At 40.0% G+C, this 20,152-nt stretch overlaps 1 protein-coding gene across 2 annotated transcripts in view; it reads left to right on the top strand.

The window, feature by feature from the left end:
* Akt (Akt kinase) overlaps positions 1-20,152 on the top strand; it is a 60,132-nt gene that overhangs the window by 23,850 nt on the left and 16,130 nt on the right. For both annotated transcript variants that reach the window (XM_071673141.1, XM_071673142.1), the window contains exons 5-8: positions 619-793; positions 6,428-6,502; positions 6,688-6,810; positions 9,802-9,993. In XM_071673141.1, coding sequence (XP_071529242.1) covers positions 619-793; positions 6,428-6,502; positions 6,688-6,810; positions 9,802-9,993 — 565 coding nt within the window. The remainder of the gene's footprint in view (positions 1-618; positions 794-6,427; positions 6,503-6,687; positions 6,811-9,801; positions 9,994-20,152) is intronic.

Genomic DNA, 20,152 nt, shown 5'->3' with positions numbered 1-20,152 from the left:
AGAAAAGAACATGGAGATGGCAGAAATGTCTTGGTAGTTAGAGAGGGATGGTTGAAGAAAGTAGATGCATGGAGAATCAGTGAGTCAGAAGGCTCTTGATTCTGTTCTCAATAATAAAGAGGCAGAGGAAGAGCTGCCCAAAATATGAGTGGTACTTTTCACCATTGGCATATTTTCATTTTTCTTAGTGTCCTCTTCAAATCTTCATCATGATCATCCATAACAACAAGCCCCTGAGGATGTGCTGCTTCTGTAGTTTTCTCATGTTCTAAGATGCATCTGTAGCCTATAGCCTCCTCCTCTTTGTTTCATAGTGTGAATGCAACTCCAACAATAACAAAATTTGTCCACCGTGCATGCTTTAGGTGATTACCAAGAGCTTGCATTTTTAACAAACAGTGTTCTTTTCAGACCACTCACATTTCCTAAGGATATTTTAATGAGCTAGTCTTATTTCTTGAATAATTATATTGTTTAAATATTTCTGTTAGTGGGGCCCAAAAGGTGAAAATGCACCTTTAGAAATTCATTTTTGAAATGTCTTAATCTCAGTTTTATAGGGAGCATAATAAGAAATAAACTGTTACTGATTATTTGATAACACTTGCCTACCTGCAGGGAAGCATGGATGGAAGCCATTAAGCAAGTGTCTGAGAGGATATCAGAATCATCATCTGGGCATTGTGTCCAGATCCAGGAGGCTGAGTCGGTTGAACAAATTCAGTTGAAATATTCAAGTGATGATGATGAAGATAGTCAAGGATCACGGAGCTCTAAGAAAAAAAGAAAAATTGTAAGTATCGCATGTTGTAAGGAAGGTGCAAGGGAGGCTAAGTTATCTGAGAATGAGTTATTTCTAGAAAAGTTTAGGAAGGATGATGAATACAAAACATCATTTGTAATGTATGCATGTGTCATGAGAAGAATTGGTGTGTATTTAGATCACCCATCTGAACAATGCGGGGAGGAATTTCTATATATTTGGTGTCTATTCTCTTGAATAGACACCAACTCATCTCTATTATCATATTGTCAATAGTGTTAATGGTTTCTTATCACCAGTGTATAGGAACGGATCCTAAAATAAGTTTTTTATTCTAAACTGAATTTTCATTAGTTTCACTTGAGGCAAGAGAGTGGGAACTTGTGTGTTATACACAATTTTTGAAGACTTTATGGGTGACTAAGGCATGTTATATTTTTTTCTTTACAGCTCTGACAGGAGAATGTTGACAACATGTATGGACAGTGAAATCAAATATTAGCTGGGAATTCAACTGGGAACCACTGATGATATTAACAGTGAACTGTGCAACATCATTTGATGATCATAGTTGTTTGAGGGTTAAACTCTACCCTGCTACTTAGTCACCCATCAGAAACTACATTTTCCAGACTTTCATGTTACCCTTTCCTCCTATGTTCTGAGCACATCTCTTCACTCCAATGTCATAAACACAATTTCAGCACATTATAAGACCCGTCATGCCCATGATGTAGCTACCGCAATGGAAACACTGAATGCTTACTCCTTTGTTGCCCTACACTCTTGTCACATAGCTTAACACACAACATTACCGCACTGTGGTGTCACCTGGTGGACTTGGCCAGAAACCCTCCCATCCTTGCATATCAGTATCTAAAAGTGGTTGTAGAAGGATCCAAGCGAGGAGGGTTCCTCCTCCTGAAAGGCTCAGACTTGGGTGTCCTGGTGTCTAAATGTGTGTGGATGTTACCAAGATCAGAAGGAGGGAGAGATAGGTATTATGCCTGCAGAGAGGAACCTGGGTTTTTTGGCTCTGAGTGAAACTAAGCTCAAGGGGAAGGGGGAAGAATGGATTGGGAATGGCTGAGGGGTAAAGTCTAGTGGTAGTGTGAGGGCAAGAGCAAAGGAGATGGTGACTTTTTTGCTGAAAGAGTTGTGGAAATTTGTTAAAGACTATAAGGAGGTGAGCTCTTAAATGATGTAGATGAGAGTGAAAATGGATTATGAGAGATGGATGATTTTCTGTGTTTATGAACCTATTATGTGAGAAGAGCAAGGAAGATATGCGAGTGTTTAGGGAGTAGTTGAGTGAGTGTATCAGCAGTTTTTATGTGAGATTGAGTATTAGAAGGGGAAGGTTTGAATGCAAGAGTGGGTGATGTAGCAGTTAAGGGTATGGTTTAGGGGCATGGAATACCACTTGTAAGTAAAGAGGAACAGATTCTGGAGTTGTGCACTGAAAAGTATTGATGATTGGGAATACCTGGTTTAAAAAAAAGGTTTGTATATGTGAATGAGTACGGATAGTGTTGAGTGTGCATTTTTGGGATATGTACTTATTGATAGGCTTGTAGAGGAGAGACTATTTTGGATGTAAATGTACCAAGAAGGGGCAGATGATGGGATGTCTGATCTCTTCTTGGAGGATTTGAGTTTTAAGGTTTGTAATTTTTTAAAGATGAGAGGAAATGGGTAGAAAGAGGGGGGAGTGAATGTTAGCTTGCCATTGTGTATGAAGGTACCAAGAGAGGTTATGTGAAGAATGGCATAAGGAGAAAGTGAATAAGATATGGGAAATGAGTGAGGAAGGGAAGTTATTGGGAGGACCATTGCTTACACGTGAAGGTGTATTGTGTGGCACGAGGAAGATGTGATGTGATGCAGGCATTTAAAAAAAGGCAGTAAGTTATGGGATGAGTAAGTTAAAAGTTACTTGTTAGATAGAAAAGATAGGTTTATGTAGGGAAGGAGTGTATATATACAGATATGCTTGCAGTAGAAAGTGTCAGGAGGCCAACAGGAGGGTGTAGAGGCTGAAAAAGAGGGCAAATGAGAAATTGAGGGAGAGAGTATCGATAGACTACAAGAACAAGAAAACATTTTTGGAGCTGAATAGTGATTCAACGAAAGATCTATAGGGGCATCAATGACGGGAGCAGGTGGGCAAGTGGTAACAGGCAAGGAAGAGTTTAAGAGGAGATGGAGTGAGTATTTTGAAGGTTTGTTGAATGTGTTTGATGATAGAGTGGCAGATATAATGGGTGTTTTGGTCGAGGTGGTGTACAAAGTGAGAGGGTTAGGGAAAATGATTTGGTAAACAGAGAAGAGGTAGTAAAAGCTTTGCGGAAGATGAAAGCTGGCAAGGCAGCAGGTTTGGATGGTATTGCAGTGGAATTTATTAAAAAAGGGGGTGACTGTATTGTTGACTGGTTGGAGAGGTTATTTAATGTATGTATGATTCATGGTGAGGTGCCTGAGGATTGGCGGAATGCGTGCATAGTGCCATTGTACAAAGGCAAAGGGGATGAGAGTGAGTGCTCAAATTACAGAGGTATAAGTTTGTTGAGTATTCCTGGTAAATTATGTGGGAGAGTATTGATTTGAGAGGGTGAAGGCATGTCCAGAGCATCAGCTTGGGGAAGAGCAGTGTGGTTTCAGAAGTGGTAGAGGATATGTGGATCAGGTGTTTGCTTTGAAGAATGTATGTGAGAAATACTTAGAAAAGCAAATGGATTTGTATGTAGCATTTATGGATCTGGAGAAGGCATATGATAGAGTTGATAGAGATGCTCTGTGGAAGGTACTAAGAATATACGATGTGGGAGGCAAGTTGTTAGAAGCAGTGTAAAGTTTTTATCGAGGATGTAAGGCATGTGTAGGTGTAGGAAGAGAGGAAAGTGATTGGTTCTCATTGAATGTAGGTTTGCGGCAGGGGTGTGTGATGTCTCCATGGTTGTTTAATATGTTTGTGAATGGGGTTGTTAAGAAGGTGAATGCAAGAGTTTTGGAAAGAGGGGCAAGTATGAAGTCTCTTGTGGATGAGAGAGCTTGGGAAGTGAGTCAGTTGTTGTTCGCTGATGATACAGCGCTGGTGGCTGATTCATGTGAGAAACTGCAGAAGCTGGTGACTGAGTTTGGTAAAGTGTGTGAAAGAAGAAAGTTAAGAGTAAATGTGAATAAGAGCAAGGTTATTAGGTACAGTAGGGTTGAGGGTCAAGTCAGTTGGGAGGTAAGTTTGAATGGAGAAAAACTGTAGGAAGTAAAGTGTTTTAGATATCTGGGAGTGGATCTGGCAGCGGATGGAACCATGGAAGCGGAAGTGGATCATAGGGTGGGGGAGGGGGCGAAAATTCTGGGAGCCTTGAAGAATGTGTGGAAGTCGAGAACATTATCTCGGAAAGCAAAAATGGGTATGTTTGAAGGAATAGTGGTTCCAACAATGTTGTATGGTTGCGAGGCGTGGGCTATGGATAGAGTTGTGCGCAGGAGGATGGATGTGCTGGAAATGAGATGTTTGAGGACAATGTGTGGTGTGAGGTGGTTTGATCGAGTAAGTAACGTAAGGGTAAGAGAGATGTGTGGAAATAAAAAGAGCGTGGTTGAGAGAGCAGAAGAGGGTGTTTTGAAATGGTTTGGGCACATGGAGAGAATGAGTGAGGAAAGATTGACCAAGAGGATATATGTGTTGGAGGTGGAGGGAACGAGGAGAAGTGGGAGACCAAATTGGAGGTGGAAAGATGGAGTGAAAAAGATTTTGTGTGATCGGGGCCTGAACATGCAGGAGGGTGAAAGGAGGGCAAGGAATAGAGTGAATTGGATCGATGTGGTATACCGGGGTTGACGTGCTGTCAGTGGATTGAATCAGGGCATGTGAAGCGTCTGGGGTAAACCATGGAAAGCTGTGTAGGTATGTATATTTGCATGTGTGGATGTATGTATATACATGTGTATGGGGGTGGGTTGGGCCATTTCTTTCGTCTGTTTCCTTGCGCTACCTCGCAAACGCGGGAGACAGCGACAAAGTAAAAAAAAAAAGTTTGAATGGAGAAAAACTGTAGGAAGTAAAGTGTTTTAGATATCTGGGAGTGGATCTGGCAGCAGATGGAACCATGGAAGTGGAAGTGAATCATAGGGTTGGGGAGGGGGCGAAAATCCTGGGAGCCTTGAAGAATGTGTGGAAGTCGAGAACATTATCTCGGAAAGCAAAAATGGGTATGTTTGAAGGAATAGTGGTTCCAACAATGTTGTATGGTTGCGAGGTGTGGGCTATGGATAGAGTTGTGCGCAGGAGGGTGGATGTGCTGGAAATGAGATGTTTGAGGACAATATGTGGTGTGAGGTGGTTTGATCGAGTAAGTAATGTAGGGGAAAGAGAGATGTGTGGAAATAAAAAGAGTGTGGTTGAGAGAGCAGTAGAGGGTGTTTTGAAATGGTTTGGGCACATGGAGAGAATGAGTGAGGAAAGATTGACCAAGAGGATTTATGTGTTGGAGGTGGAGGGAAAGAGAAGTGGGAGACCAAATTGGAGGTGGAAAGATGGAGTGGAAAAGATTTTGAGTGATTGGGGCCTGAACATTCAGGAGGGTGAAAGGCATGCAAGGAATAGAGTGAATTGGATCGATGTGGTATACCGGGGTCGACGTGCTGTCAGTGGATTGAATCAGGGCATGTGAAGCATCTGGGGTAAACCATGGAAAGTTGTGTGGGGCCTGGATGTGGAAAGGGAGCTGTGGTTTCGGGCATTATTGCATGACAGCTAGAGACTGAGTGTGAACGAATGGAGCCTTTGTTGTCTTCCTAGCGCTACCTCGGACACATGAGGGGGGAGGGGGATGTTATTCCATGTGTGGCGAGGTGGCGATGGGAATGAATAAAGGCAGACAGTGTGAATTGTGTGCATGTGTATATATGTAGGTGTCTGTGTGTGCATATATATGTATACATTGAGATGTACGGGTATGTATATTTGCTTGTGTGGATGTGTGTGTATATACATGTGTATGTGGGTGGGTTGGGCCATTTCTTTCGTCTGTTTCCTTGCGCTACCTCGCAAACGCGGGAGACAGCAACAAAGCAAAAAGCAATGAGGGGAGCAGGTGGGGAAGTGGTAACAGGCAAGGAAGAGTTTAAGAGGAGATGGAGCGAGTATTTTTAAGGTCACACACCACATATTGTCCTCAGGCATTTCATTTTCAATGTTCATCCTCTTCATTTCTTGTGCATTCATTATGCAAGATTTACGTCCATACAACGCTGTTGGGACTGCTAAACCTTGCAACGAATCCATCATTGTCTGACAGACACTGACCTCTCATTCCACACTTTCCTTCATTCATGCAGGACCTTAGCCCCTCCTCCCACCCTGTGACTCACTTCAGCTGCCAAGTCCACTCACAGATACATAAAGCATTCTGATTTCTCCAAGTCCTTCCCATTCAAACTTACTCACAAACCATTCTCTTTCATTCTCCTGCTGCACCTCATTACCTTGAATAGGAATAGAATTGATGATATTAGGTCCCTCAAAGGCCCAGTCCTCTGTTCTTAACGCTACCTCGCTATCGCGGGAAATGGCGAATAGTATGAAAAAAAAAAAAAAAAAAAAAAGGTACATAGAAACAAGGAGAAGGTTATTGGAGTAATTATATTTTTTCTTTGCAGACACTAGACAACTTCGAGTTCCTTAAGGTACTTGGAAAAGGAACATTTGGAAAAGTAATTCTTTGTCGTGAAAAGGTAAGATATTGCTGTATATATACTTTTTTACTGTGATTATCTCAAAGAGATGATATTCATTCATCAAGCCATACAAAAATTCACTTCATGGGAGATGAAATAGCAGTATCTTTTATTTAGAAAGATGTGTGACAGTATTGAAAGAATCTCAGCATAAAATACTAATTTATGTGATCCCCCAACAGAGCAGCAACCATTTTTATGCTATAAAGATTCTGCGGAAGGATGTTATCATTAAACGAGATGAGGTGGCTCACACACTTACTGAAAACCGTGTGTTACAGGTTGTGGATCATCCGTTCCTTACTGTAAGTTAGTTTAATTATGATTAAGATAATTTTACCTATGGTCAGAGCCCTATGAGCACTTGAGAGTGTGATTGCATGATGGAAGTTAATATTGTTTCATTGACCTTTTTGATAAATCTAGTACCTATTAGGCCTGCGATATTTTATCATAGAGATCCAGAACCATATAGTAACCATCTTATATCTGTGACACTGTGATGAATTGGTGAGGTGTTGCCATACTGCCAGCAAAACACATCACTTGTTGCAATGACTGTTGCTGTAAGTTGACTTTTGCCTCAAGTCTGTCGCTTCTGGGCTTGAGAGATATAGATATGTATTCCTTTCTTTCTTCTGTTTCATAGCATAAATTGCAAGTACTTTTCCCATATTTTAGAGCCTCACAACACATGATAGTGTACTCATCAATTAGGCTAGCTGGGTGATCATAAGTTTGTTGTATTGGTGCAGCAGTTAGTAATTGGTTGATTTATTAATCTTGTGTTAGATTATGCATTGTAGAGTTTTTGTTTTTTCAGACTTTTTCACCTTTTCCCACCTTGCTGAGGGGGAGTGAGTCAGCAGTGATCTCATTTACTTTTATAATGCACTGAAACCAGACTCCATCATTCAGTCGAGCCCCACAAACCATTTTGTGGTTTCATCTGATTCATATGCCATGATTGAGCCCATTGACAGCATGTTGCCCTGCATATACCACACTGCTTCATTCCATTTCTGTTCATGCCTTTCACCCTCTTGCATGTTCAGGCCAGGATACCACAGAGCTTTTTTCACTCTATCCTTCCATCTCCTCAGTCTCCCCCTCCCCTTTACTCTCTTGAAATTTGACACATATATATACTTGGAGTCAGACTTTTTTAACTCATCCTTTCCATGTGCTTAAACCATTTAGTACACCCTGGTTAGTTCTCTTAGTCAGACCGCATTTACTACCACACTTTGTTCTTACAATGTTATTTCTAACACAGTCAACCTGCCTTACACCTCATATTTCTTTGGGGCATTTAGTTTCCAGCATATCCATCCTCTTCCATTATTTTGCGGTTGGTCAGAACCTTCAAACGTACCCATCTTTGCCCCAAAAACACTGAACTCTCCCTCCACACACTCCTCGTTGTTCCCTTGGACCTTAGACTTCAACCCCCACCCTCTGGCTTACTTCATCTCTTATGGTTCCATCCATTGCCATGACCACTCCTGTATACCTAAAGCACTTCACTTCTTCCAGATTCTTGTTATTCAGACTTATTTCTCTTTAGACAGCAACCAACTCTCATCCCAGCCCCCTCATCCCCTCCCCAGCATACTTTAGTCCCACCCCTCACCACCCTGTCTATGAACAGATTAAACAGCTATGGTAACATTGTTCACAACCCAGATTTACTTCTTGGAACCAATCATCCTCCTTCCTTCCTACTCTCATAATAAAGACTTTTCTATGCATTTGATAGGTTTACCCCCTGACCATATGTTGTTGATACCTTCCACAAGGCATCTCTTTTGGCTCTTTCTGGTGCTTCAGGTCCATGAATGCCACATACAAATCTCTTTCTCCAAGTATATTTCATACAAATGTCTAAAGCCACAATCTCTCTCTCTCTCCTCTCCTCTCCTCTCCTCTCCTCTCCTCTCCTCTCCTCTCCTCTCCTCTCCTCTCTCTCTCTCTCTCTCTCTCTCTCTCTCTCTCTCTCTCTCTCTCTCTCTCTCTCTCTCAATTTGATGCTCAACGCTTGCCGCCACTCTCTGTCACCATTCTGCTGTACACCTTATTAAGTAATCTCGATTGAATTGTTTTTTTTGTTTTTTTTTTGTCGCTGTCTCCCGCATTTGCGAGGTAGCGCAAGGAAACAGACGAAAGAAATGGCCCAACCCACCCCCATACACATGTATATACATACGTCCACACACGCAAATATACATACCTACACAGCTTTCCATGGTTTACCTCAGACGCTTCACATGCCTTGATTCAATCCACTAACAGCACGTCAACCCTGGTATACCACATCGCTCCAATTCACTCTATTCCTTGCCCTCCTTTCACCCTCCTGCATGTTCAGGCCCCGATCACACAAAATCTTTTTCACTCCATCTTTCCACCTCCAATTTGGTCTCCCTCTTCTCCTCGTTCCCTCCACCTCCGACACATATATCCTCTTGGTCTATCTTTCCTCACTCATTCTCTCCATGTGCCCGAACCATTTCAAAACACCCTCTTCTGCTCTCTCAACCACGCTCTTTTTATTTCCACACATCTCTCTTACCCTTACATTACTTACTCGATCAAACCACCTCACACCACACATTGTCCTCAAGCATCTCATTTCCAGCACATCCATCCTCCTGCGCACAACTCTATCCATAGCCCACGCCTCGCAACCATACAACATTGTTGGAACCACTATTCCTTCAAACATACCCATTTTTGCTTTCCGAGATAATGTTCTCGACTTCCACACATTCTTCAAGGCTCCCAGAATTTTCGCCCCCTCCCCTACCCTATGATCCACTTCCGCTTGTATTGTATTGTATTGAATTGTACCTCTGTAATTTGACCAATTATTTTTGTTCCCCTTGCCCTTATTTAAAGGTTGCATTTTGCCAGTCCTCAGCAACCTGACCTCAGGTAGAGCTCAATGCCAACTCATCACTGTGCTGTAATGTCATAGACCTGGGAGGATCAGCAATATGGTTGTTGAGTCTTTGTGAACAAGAATCAAATAGCCTAATAGGTATTATGATTGTCAAAGAAGGTAAGTTTTCACAGATAAATCCCGTTTTGAGGGTTAACCCATTTCAAACCCCACCGAGCTTGTGTTTTCTCTGATGCTCATAGGGCTAAGCTTGTGGGTAAGAAAGGTTTATCATGCTTCAGAACTTATGTTATTTGGATCATAGAGTAATTGTTTATATTTTGACTCTTCTTAATTGGTGATTTGAGATATTGAAAGAACTTTAATTTGTATTTTATTCCTTAATTTATTGCAGTACCTGAAATACTCTTTCCAAACAAATGATCGTCTTTGTTTTGTGATGGAGTATGTCAATGGAGGAGAGCTGTTCTTTCACCTTAACCAGGAGCGCATATTTCCTGAGGAGCGTGCCAAGTTTTATGGGGCAGAGATCTGCCTTGCCCTCGGTTACTTACATGAAAGAAATATAATCTACCGGGATTTAAAGGTATTATTGGGGTCTTATTTGTGACTTATAATGAATTGATTTTTTCTTTTGCTTGATGTGAGGATACAGCTGCTTAATTGGAAAATCCAGCCATCAAGTTGGACATTTCTTTTTTTTACCGATATTGCACAGGTAGAAATGAAAGTCAAGACCATCTCAAATGAACATTGTAAAGTTAAGACTTTGTACAAATTAATCAGCCCTCCTCAGGGTTTTCAGATATTTTAAAGATGGAAAGGTTATATGAATTCAAATCTGGGGTTGAAATATATGTTTGGAGACATTATGGCTTGTAAATAAGTAATTATTGGTTACTCTTTTAAGAGAATCTGTGATTATTTGGTTTGTTTTTATTGAGTATGTGTTGCCTTGGGAAAGCATTAGAGATATTTTCCATGATTATTTTGAATATAGAAGCATTTCATGTCGTCAAAATTCGATTCTGGGGTCGAGATATAAGTTGGGGAACATTATGGCCTGTAGATAAGTAATTAATTGTTATTCATTTACAAGATTGCATGATTATTCTTTTCGTATTTACTGGGTATCTGTTGGCTTGGGAAGCATTATTAGATATTTTCCATTGTTATTTCTTTTATAGAAGTGTATCCTTATGTAAAATTTTAATTTTGATAAAGGTTTTAGGGCCAAAAAATTCCTTTTAATTTTTGGTATTTTTGTGATGGTAATAGATTTGCTTGAAAACCTCAGTATAAGGACTACTTTTCATGCTCAGTTAAATCTGGGGTTGAAATATATTTTTGGGGACATTAAGGTCTGTAAATAAGATATTAATGGTTACTCATTTAGAACATTGTGTGATTATTCTGTTCGTATTTATTGAGTATCTGTCACCTTGGGGAAGCATTATGAGATATTTTCCATAATTATTTCAAGTATAGAAGTGTTTCATTATATTTCAATTTCAAAACAAAAAGTTTTTTGTTATTTTTGTGAGGGTTATAGATTTCCTTGAAAACCTTGGTATAAGGTCTGTTTTTCATGCTGAATTGTACTCTAGGTTTGAAATATATGTTGGGAGATATTATGGCCTGTAAAAGTAAGATATTGATTGTTACTCATTTACAAAATTGTGTGATTATTCTGTTGGCTTAGGGAAGCATTATTAGATAATTTCCATGATTACTGCATGTAGAGAAGTGTATCACTATACCCAGACTTGGACAGGATATCTCAGTAGGATGGACAAAATCATGTTAAGATAAATGCCTCTAGGACCAAGTTTCTACCCATCTCTCTATTAAAAACTCCTCACAACTCATCTTTCCTTTGACAGTTCTGTAGTTCCACTCCTCAACTCCGTGAACATTCTTGCTATAACTGTAACAACCACTCTTTTTTGGAAACCCCACATTATGGAAATAGCTAAGTCTACCTTTGGGAAACTGGAAGTCCTGTTTAGATGTAGAACTTTCTTTTCTTCTGAGCAGTTGCTCTGTTTACGTAAAGAACTGATTCATCCTTGTACAGAGTACTGCTCTCGCATTTGGGTTGGTTCTAGCTCTGTATCCTTACTCGAGAGAGTTGAGTTGAAAGCTGCCTGTCTTATAAACTGTCCTGGGCTACCTTCCAAACTTGATCCTTTTGCCCTACGCTGCAGTGTTGGTTCACTTTTGCTCTCCTATTGGTATTACTTAAGTTTTAGTTCTTGGGCTGGCTGCTTGTGTACCCCCACCACTAACTAGATCATGCAGTATTTGGCAAGCTGCTGCATCACATGATAACTGTGAGCACTAACAACTCAAGGGGGGATCATTTTAATAACTGCTTCTTTCCCTGTTCCATGAAGCTTTGCAAGTCCCTACCCTCTCATGTTTTGACCAATAATTATGACCTGGAGCATTTTAAAAGACAGGTTTTTCACTGCTTCTAGATTCGTAAATGCTTTCCCTTTTCTCCTCTTTTTCCCTTTCATAATCCTCTTTATATTTCTTTTAAGGCCTGGTCTTGATCAGGACTTCTGTCCATGACCGAAGCCTTAAAGAAAAGATTAGAAGGAAGAGAGTTCCATGTCTTTTCTGTGTGAGGGAAGAAGGCAGTATCATGATAGTCAGCCTTCATGTGGTTATTTCCATACAGAAACAATGGGATGCAGCATCCAGACATGATTCACAGGACCAGGTGTTGGTGACAGGGACATGTATAGATAGTTCACTGGAATAGTGGCCAAAATGATTCCTGTAGAATAGTGAGCAGGCAGCACCATCATGGCATACAGAGAGGGATGGTTGGAGAGAGGTAATGTTAAGAGAATTAATGAGATAGAAGGCTTTTGATTCCACCTTGGCTAATACAGAGATGGAGGATAAACCCCTCTAAATATGAGAGTAGTCCTTTGTTCCATATTTGGGCAAATAAGAGCTCTGTAGATATGAAAAACTTCTCACAATAGAAATGATTGTGACAATTATTCAACACCCCGAGCTTTTGGATGCATGTTTTGTAATTTTGATTATGTTGGGTTTCCTGGATAGAGTAGAAGATATGCCCAACATAATGATGTTATTGTAGAGGTGAACTGCATTGTTTTGAAATGAACAAATGCATTCAAGTGACATTTTGAAGGAGATGTAAATAGAAATTGCATTTTAGCACTGTTGACCATAAAAGAAATATATTGTCATGGATCCATCAACATTGAAGTGCATTGTTATGAAATGAACAAATGCATTCAAGTGACATTTAGGAGATATAGATAGAAATTGCATTTTAGCACTGTTGACCATAAAAGAAATATATTGTCATGGATCCATCAACATGCACCGTTGTTCATCATATGAGATTTCACACCATAGTTTCAAGGTTGTGTTCTGAGTTTTTGGAATGAAGAATCAAAGCATACTCTGTTACTCTGCAAACACAGCAGGAAAGGGAACTGTGCAGTTTTTGTTTAGGTTGGCATATTTACAATTTTTTGTAAATATACAGTACAAATATATATAGATATTACTGGTAAATTTTCTATTAAAGTATATATTATTTTGTTTTCAAAGGAATAAGATGAAAATATACAGTATAAATAGATAGTTATAACTGGTAGATTTACTGGTAAAGTATTTATTTATTTATTGTACTTGATTGCCATTTTCTGCATCAGTGAGGTAGTGTCAGGAAACAGATGAAGAACAGCCCATCCACTCATATACACACATATATACATAAATGCCCATACATGCACATGTACATACCTATAAATACACATACATACACAGACATATACATGTACATATTCATACTTGCTTGCCTTCATCCATTCCATTGAAGTATATATTATTTTGTTAATAAGGGAATTAGAGAAAAATTATAATGGTTCCACCAATATATATAAGGAAGAGAAATGCAATTTTTATATGAATGCAATACTGTCCACTCTTTCCTCTGATAGCACTGGAGAGGTAGCCCCTCTGTAATTATTACTATGTTAAATTTACTATTATGCTGTTTTTCTCTTTCTTTATCAATAAGAACATCATCTGTATGGCTACAAAAACTCTGAATTTACAAACAAGGAAAACAAAATGTTTGCTGAAGGAATGACCTGGTTGCTGCTTTCCTATTCCAAGTTATTGCTAAAATTTGATTTAAAGAGGGGATGTGTTAAGTATGAGTGAGAGCACGAACAAGTATTAGAGTGAGGAGGGGGGAAAATGAGTTGAAGTATTCAGATTGGAGTCATACCTAAGAGTGATTAGGGTTAGATGTTGGAAAGAGATCATTTATGGAACAAAAAAAGAGGGTAGGTGATAGAACATACCTTTAAGGGATACCACTTTTGATGAAATTAGTGGAGGAAGTTGCTCTATCTTTGACTACTGCAGTGGACCAGCTATAGAAGAGGTTATGCATTAGGGAACAATGGGGAGCAAAAAGGCAAAAAAAAAAAAAGAAAGAAAGAAAGCAGACACTAATTCCACACCCAAGCAAATGCTTGGGAGATGTTGAGGGCCATGATGGAAAATTTACTGCAGAGCCTGTGAAGAAGAAGAATTGAGAGTCAGTGTGATCAAAAGCAAGGTTATGAGGTTTAGTAATGGAAAGAGACAGGTTATTTGGTACTGTGAGTTTAAATGGAGAGAATATGGAGGAAATGGAGTATTATACATATGTGGGAATGAACATTGCAGCAATTGGAACCACAGGAATGGAAGTGAGCCATACAGTGTGTGAGGAGTTGTAAGTCCTGGGCTCTTTGTGGAATGTGTGAAAAGAGATGTCACTCTCTGTGAAGACTAAGATAGGTATGGTTGATGGTATAGTTTTCCTGTTGGTGTTGTATGGATGCTAGGTATGAGCTCTAGATGACAGTGTATTGAAGAGAGTGAATGTATTGTAATTGAAATGCTTGTTGACAATTTTTGGTGTAAGGTGGGTTGATTGAACAAGAAATAATAATGTAAGATAGAGGTGTGGTAGTATGAGGAGTATGTATGAGAGTTGAAGAGGATGTGCTGAAATGTTTTGGACATATGAATAGGATAAGTGAAGATTTTTTTTTTTTTTTTTTTTTTTTCTTTGTCACTGTCTCCCGCGTTTGCGAGGTAGCGCAAGGAAACAGACGAAAGAAATGGCCCAACCCACCCCCATACACATGTATATACATACGTCCACACACGCAAATATACATACCTACACAGCTTTCCATGGTTTACCCCAGACACTTCACATGCCCTGATTCAATCCACTGACAGCACGTCAACCCCGGTATACCACATCGATCCAATTCACTCTATTCCTTGCCCTCCTTTCACCCTCCTGCATGTTCAGGCCCCGATCACACAAAATCTTTTTCACTCCATCTTTCCACCTCCAATTTGGTCTCCCACTTCTCCTCGTTCCCTCCACCTCCGACATATATATCCTCTTGGTCAATCTTTCCTCACTCATTCTCTCCATGTGCCCAAACCATTTCAAAACACCCTCTTCTGCTCTCTCAACCACGCTCTTTTTATTTCCACACATCTCTCTTACCCTTACGTTACTTACTCGATCAAACCACCTCACACCACACATTGTCCTCAAACATCTCATTTCCAGCACATCCATCCTCCTGCGCACAACTCTATCCATAGCCCACGCCTCGCAACCATACAACATTGTTGGAACCACTATTCCTTCAAACATACCCATTTTTGCTTTCCTAGATAATGTTCTCGACTTCCACACATTCTTCGAGGCTTCCAGAATTTTCGCCCCCTCCCCCACCCTATGATCCACTTCCGCTTCCATGGTTCCATCCGCTGCCAGATCCACTCCCAGATATCTAAAACACTTTACTTCCTCCAGTTTTTCTCCATTCAAACTTACCTCCCAATTGACTTGACCCTCAACCCTACTGTACCTAATAACCTTGCTCTTATTCACATTTACTCTTAACTTTCTTCTTTCACACACTTTACCAAACTCAGTGAAGATAGAATAACTAATAGGGTATATATGTCAGAAGTAGAGGGTGCAGGGGAATAACCAAGAAGGTATATAAGCCAGAAGTAGAGGGAGCAAGGGAAAGAGGGAACCAAGGAGGTGGAAGGAGTGAAAGTTACTTCAAGTTTTCAGTGCATGAAAATGCTGGATGATGTGAGGTATGGAAGGGATACAATGAAATGGAACATTATTGTTTACAGGGGCAATGTGCAGTTAATGGGCTGAACCAGGACATTGTAAATCAGTTGGAGGAAACTACAGATAGGCCTGTGGAGCTTGGTGTGGATAGCGTTTCTGTCCATTATGACAGCTAGAGAGTGGATGTAAGTGAATGAAGCCATTTCTTTGTCTGTTCCTGGTGCTAATTCATGTGGGAAATGGTGAACAAGTATGAACAAAAGAAACTGTATATGTATAAAGATAGTGGAACATACATCATTGGAAAGTGGAAATTTTTCACATGATTGATTACATAGAGAAATGCGTATACAGTTGCCTTAAAGAAGGATACAACTTGTCTTGCTTGTTCACAGCCTGAATGTTTATTCATTTGGCAAGCTCACCACACATAATGTTGGTAAAGTTTTTGATAATTTTGTGTACATCATTTGTTAAAGAAACTACATACAATGTGATGTTCCTGTATGTTCATTGTATGTGGATTTACAGTATGAAAGGATGCTATTGAATTGATGTAGATAAATGTATAATTAAGTAAATAGTAAAACATGTATCACCAGAAGAAGGAAAATTATGACATTTGCATTGCAAAATGTGTGTTACTCTTGTGTAAGGAGGGTTTACATTGTATGGCTTGTAAATTATAGTGGTGATATCTATTCATTTTGGAAGCTGACTGCTATGTAGATACAGTTTTACTATATTGCTATATAGAGAGAGACAGTGTGAACGAATGTGGCTTTTGTTTCCTTTTCCAAGCGCTACCTCGCACACGTGGGGGGAAGGGGTGCCATTTCATGTGTGGCAGGGTGGCGACAGGAGTGGATGAAGGCAGCAAGTGTGGATGTGTACATGCGTATATATGTTTATGTCTTTGTATGTATATGTATGTATATGATGATGTGTAGGTACGTATATGTGCGTGTGTGCTCGTTTATGTATATACATGTTTATGTGGGTGGGTTGGGCCATTCTTTCATCTGTTTCCTTGCACTACCTCACTAACGCAGGAGACAGTGACTAAGTATTATATATAATATGTGATATATGATACAACATAATTGAATAGATATAAGTTGCTGGATGCAGTGAAAAGTTTTTACCACGGATGTAAGGCATGTGTATGAGTAGGAAGAGAGGAAAGTGATTGGTTCCCAATGAATGTTGGTTTGCAGCACGGGTGTTTAATGTCTCCATGGTTGTTTAATTTGTTTATGGATGGGGTTGTTAGGGAGGTGAATACAAGAGTTTTGGAGAGAGGGGCAAGTATGCAGTCTGTTGTGGATGAGAGGGCTTGGGAAGTGAGTCAGTTGTTGTTCGCTGATGATACATCACCGGTGGCTGATTCTGGTGAGAAACTGCAGAAGTTGGTGACTGAGTTTGGTAAAGTGTGTGAAAGAAGAAAGCTGAGAGTAAATGTGAATAAGAGCAAGGTTATTAGGTTCAGTAGGGTTGAGGGACAAGTTAATTAAGTAGGTTTGAATAGAGAAAAGCCGGAGGAAGTGAAGTGTCTTAGATATCAGGGAGTGGATTTAGTAGTGGATGGAACCATGGAAGTGGAAGCGAGTCACAGGGTGGAGGAGGGTTGCAAAGGTTCTGGGAGCATTGAAGAATGTGTGGAAGGCAATAATGTTATCTCAGAGAACAAAAATGGGTACGTTTGAAGGAATAGTGGCTCCAACAATGTTATATGGTTGCGAGGTATGGGCTATAGATAGGGTTGTGCAGAGGAGGGTGGATGTGTGGGAAATGAAATGTTTGAGGACAATGTGTGGTGCGAGGTGGTTTGATCGAGTAAGTAAGAGAGACATGTGGTAATAAAAAGAGTGTGGTTGAGAGAGCAGAAGAGGATGTGTTGAAATGGTTTGGTCACATGGAGAGAATGAGTGAGGAAAGATTGACAAAGAGGATATATGTGTCGGAGGTGGGTGACCAAATTGGAGGTGGAAGGATGGAGTGAAAAAGATTTTGAGCAATCAGGGCCTGAACATGCAGGAGGGTGAAAGGCATGCAAGGAATAGAGTGAATTGGAACGATGTGGTGTACTGGGGTAGACTTGCTGTCAATGTATTGAACCAGAGCATGTGAAGCGTCTTGGGTAAGCCATGGAAAGTTTTGTGGGGCCTGAATGTGGAAAGGGAGCTGTGGTTTCGGTGCATTACACATGACAGCTAGAGACTGAGTGTGAATGAATGTGGCCTTTTTTGTCTTTTCCTAGCTATACCTCACAGGGGGATGATATTTCATGTGTTGCAGGGTAGCGACAGGAATGGATGAAGCCAGGAAGTTTAGATATGTACAAGTGTATATATGTATATGTGTGTGTATGTATATGTTGAATTGTATAGGTATGTATATGTGCGTATGTGGGCATTTGTGTATATACACATGTATGTGGGTGGGTTGGGCCATTCTTTCATCTGTTTCCTTGGGCTACCTCACTGATGCAGGAGACAGCGACTAGGTATAATAGAAAAAAAATGTATATATGTATCTGTATTTTCATTGATTGTTTGTTTCTCTAGAAATAACTTTCAAGTATTAAAACCAAGAAATTCAAGAATTTTTTCTTTCATTGTTTAAAGTGCTTCACTGACAGTGCCTGCAATACCTAAGTACCCACGGTCAGTATGTTAAAGGACTCATGCTTTTAACATATCAGGTTTTCAAATTTTGCCCCTCTTGACATGACAATTTTCCCGACTTAGTCCATACTTAAAAGGCTATTTATTTCATGGATGATGTGTTAAAGGAAGTAAGTGCATGGGTCTTAGAGTAAGGAATAGATCTTCAGTATGCTGGTGGTTAGGAGGCATGGAAGGTGAATTTGATGCTTCATGCAGATGACTTAGCATTTGTGGCAGACTTCAGAAACCTCAGAATATGCAGACATTGTTGGGAAAGTGTGGAAAGGGAGATAGAGGTAAATATGACTGAAAATAAGGTAATGAGGTACTGCAGAGGTACTGCAGGGAGATGAGACAGGATACTTGTAGAAAATGGAGTGTGCTAGGTACCTTGGAGTGGACTTGGTATTGGATGGAACCATGGGGGCTGAATGTCACAGCATGGAAGAGGGGTTTAAGATCCTGGGTGCCTTAAGGAATGTGTGGAAGTATGGGTTAACGTCTTTATACCTATCCTAGATGGGTATACTTGAAGGTATAATGTTCCTGACAGTGTTATATGGATATGAGTTGTGGGCCATGAATTTTAAGAACAGATAGAGGATGGATGTACTGGAAATGATATGCCTGAGGACGGCAAGTAGTGTTTGGTATGTTGGTTGTGAAGGAAGTGATTGTGTCAGATAGAGGTGTGATTGTAATTGCAGTTTGATGAAGGGCATTGACCATAGTGCACTGAAAAGGTCTGGGAATATGGAGAGGATGAGTGAAGAGAGACTGACAGAGGAGATCCATGCATCATAAGTTGAAGAATCAAGAGAAGAGGGGGTAGACTGAGGAGGAGTCTCTATTTTTTCCCGGAATAGTTAAAAACTTGGAAACCCATGTATGGGCTGGGTTATGCATCTATCAAATTTTTTTTCATACATATTTGCCATTTCCCACATTCGCGAGGTAGCATTAATAATGGAGGACTGAGTATATGAATAGACAAATTTCTTTCTTCTGTTAACTGTATTGTACAAAATATATTAAAAACATATATGTTCATAATTCATGATATGAGAAACTGATTGGATTACTATATCACCAAAGTATATTGGTTTCATGCAAGTGAACCATAACTGAATTTCACATATGGTTTATTAATCGCAGAGGTACTTAAATACATTTTCTAATTTGTCTTTGGCATTTACAGTTTACAAGATAATATTAACCATGTGCATTTCTCCATTTGTGTTGATCATTAGATTATCTTTATGCAGAATAGATGCAAGTTAGTTTTTCTGTGTTATATGTAGAAACACTGGTGGTGTATGCTCTATTAAAAGATAGCAGTGTCTTGATCGAAGTTTACACTTGAAAACAGGAAATTTTCTCAAGAATTATGATGCCACATCAGTAGAATATCGAATAAAAAGGTATTTAGTTAAGATTTTTTTTTTGGTGTATACTATCTATACACCTCTCTGATGCCTGTTCCCCCATGGGTACTCCCTTAAGGGAGTGGTTATGGCAAATGAGTCTCCATAACTGGTGAACTCCAGTGCTGCTTCTTAGCCTTTAATGCCTTACCCTTAACAGGTCACTGGCAAAGGGCAACGAGAGCACTGTTTTCAGAGGCTCTTACGTAATGTTTCCACCCACTTCTGTTATCTAATGTGTCTACCAGTGTTCCACATTACTACTACTGCCTATTGCTCCCAGCTTATGTTCATGCCTACAACTTCTGTCTAATGTTTCTAGCTGATGCTCCTGTGTGATATTCCTACCAACTACATTTGTCTATTGCTCCTACCATTTTGCCAAAAGGCAGGGCTAGCGCATAGCACTCACTGTTGAAGAATCTAAAGTTAGGAAGAATGTGGTTGTGAGTTAAATGTTTTCAAGTGTTATGTGTGACAGTGAGG

This window comes from Panulirus ornatus, chromosome 18 (genome assembly GCF_036320965.1).
Source record: "Panulirus ornatus isolate Po-2019 chromosome 18, ASM3632096v1, whole genome shotgun sequence".
Taxonomy (NCBI): domain Eukaryota; kingdom Metazoa; phylum Arthropoda; class Malacostraca; order Decapoda; family Palinuridae; genus Panulirus; species Panulirus ornatus.
Note: the sequence above shows the minus strand (reverse complement) of the source record. Positions and strands in the feature narration are given on the sequence as shown.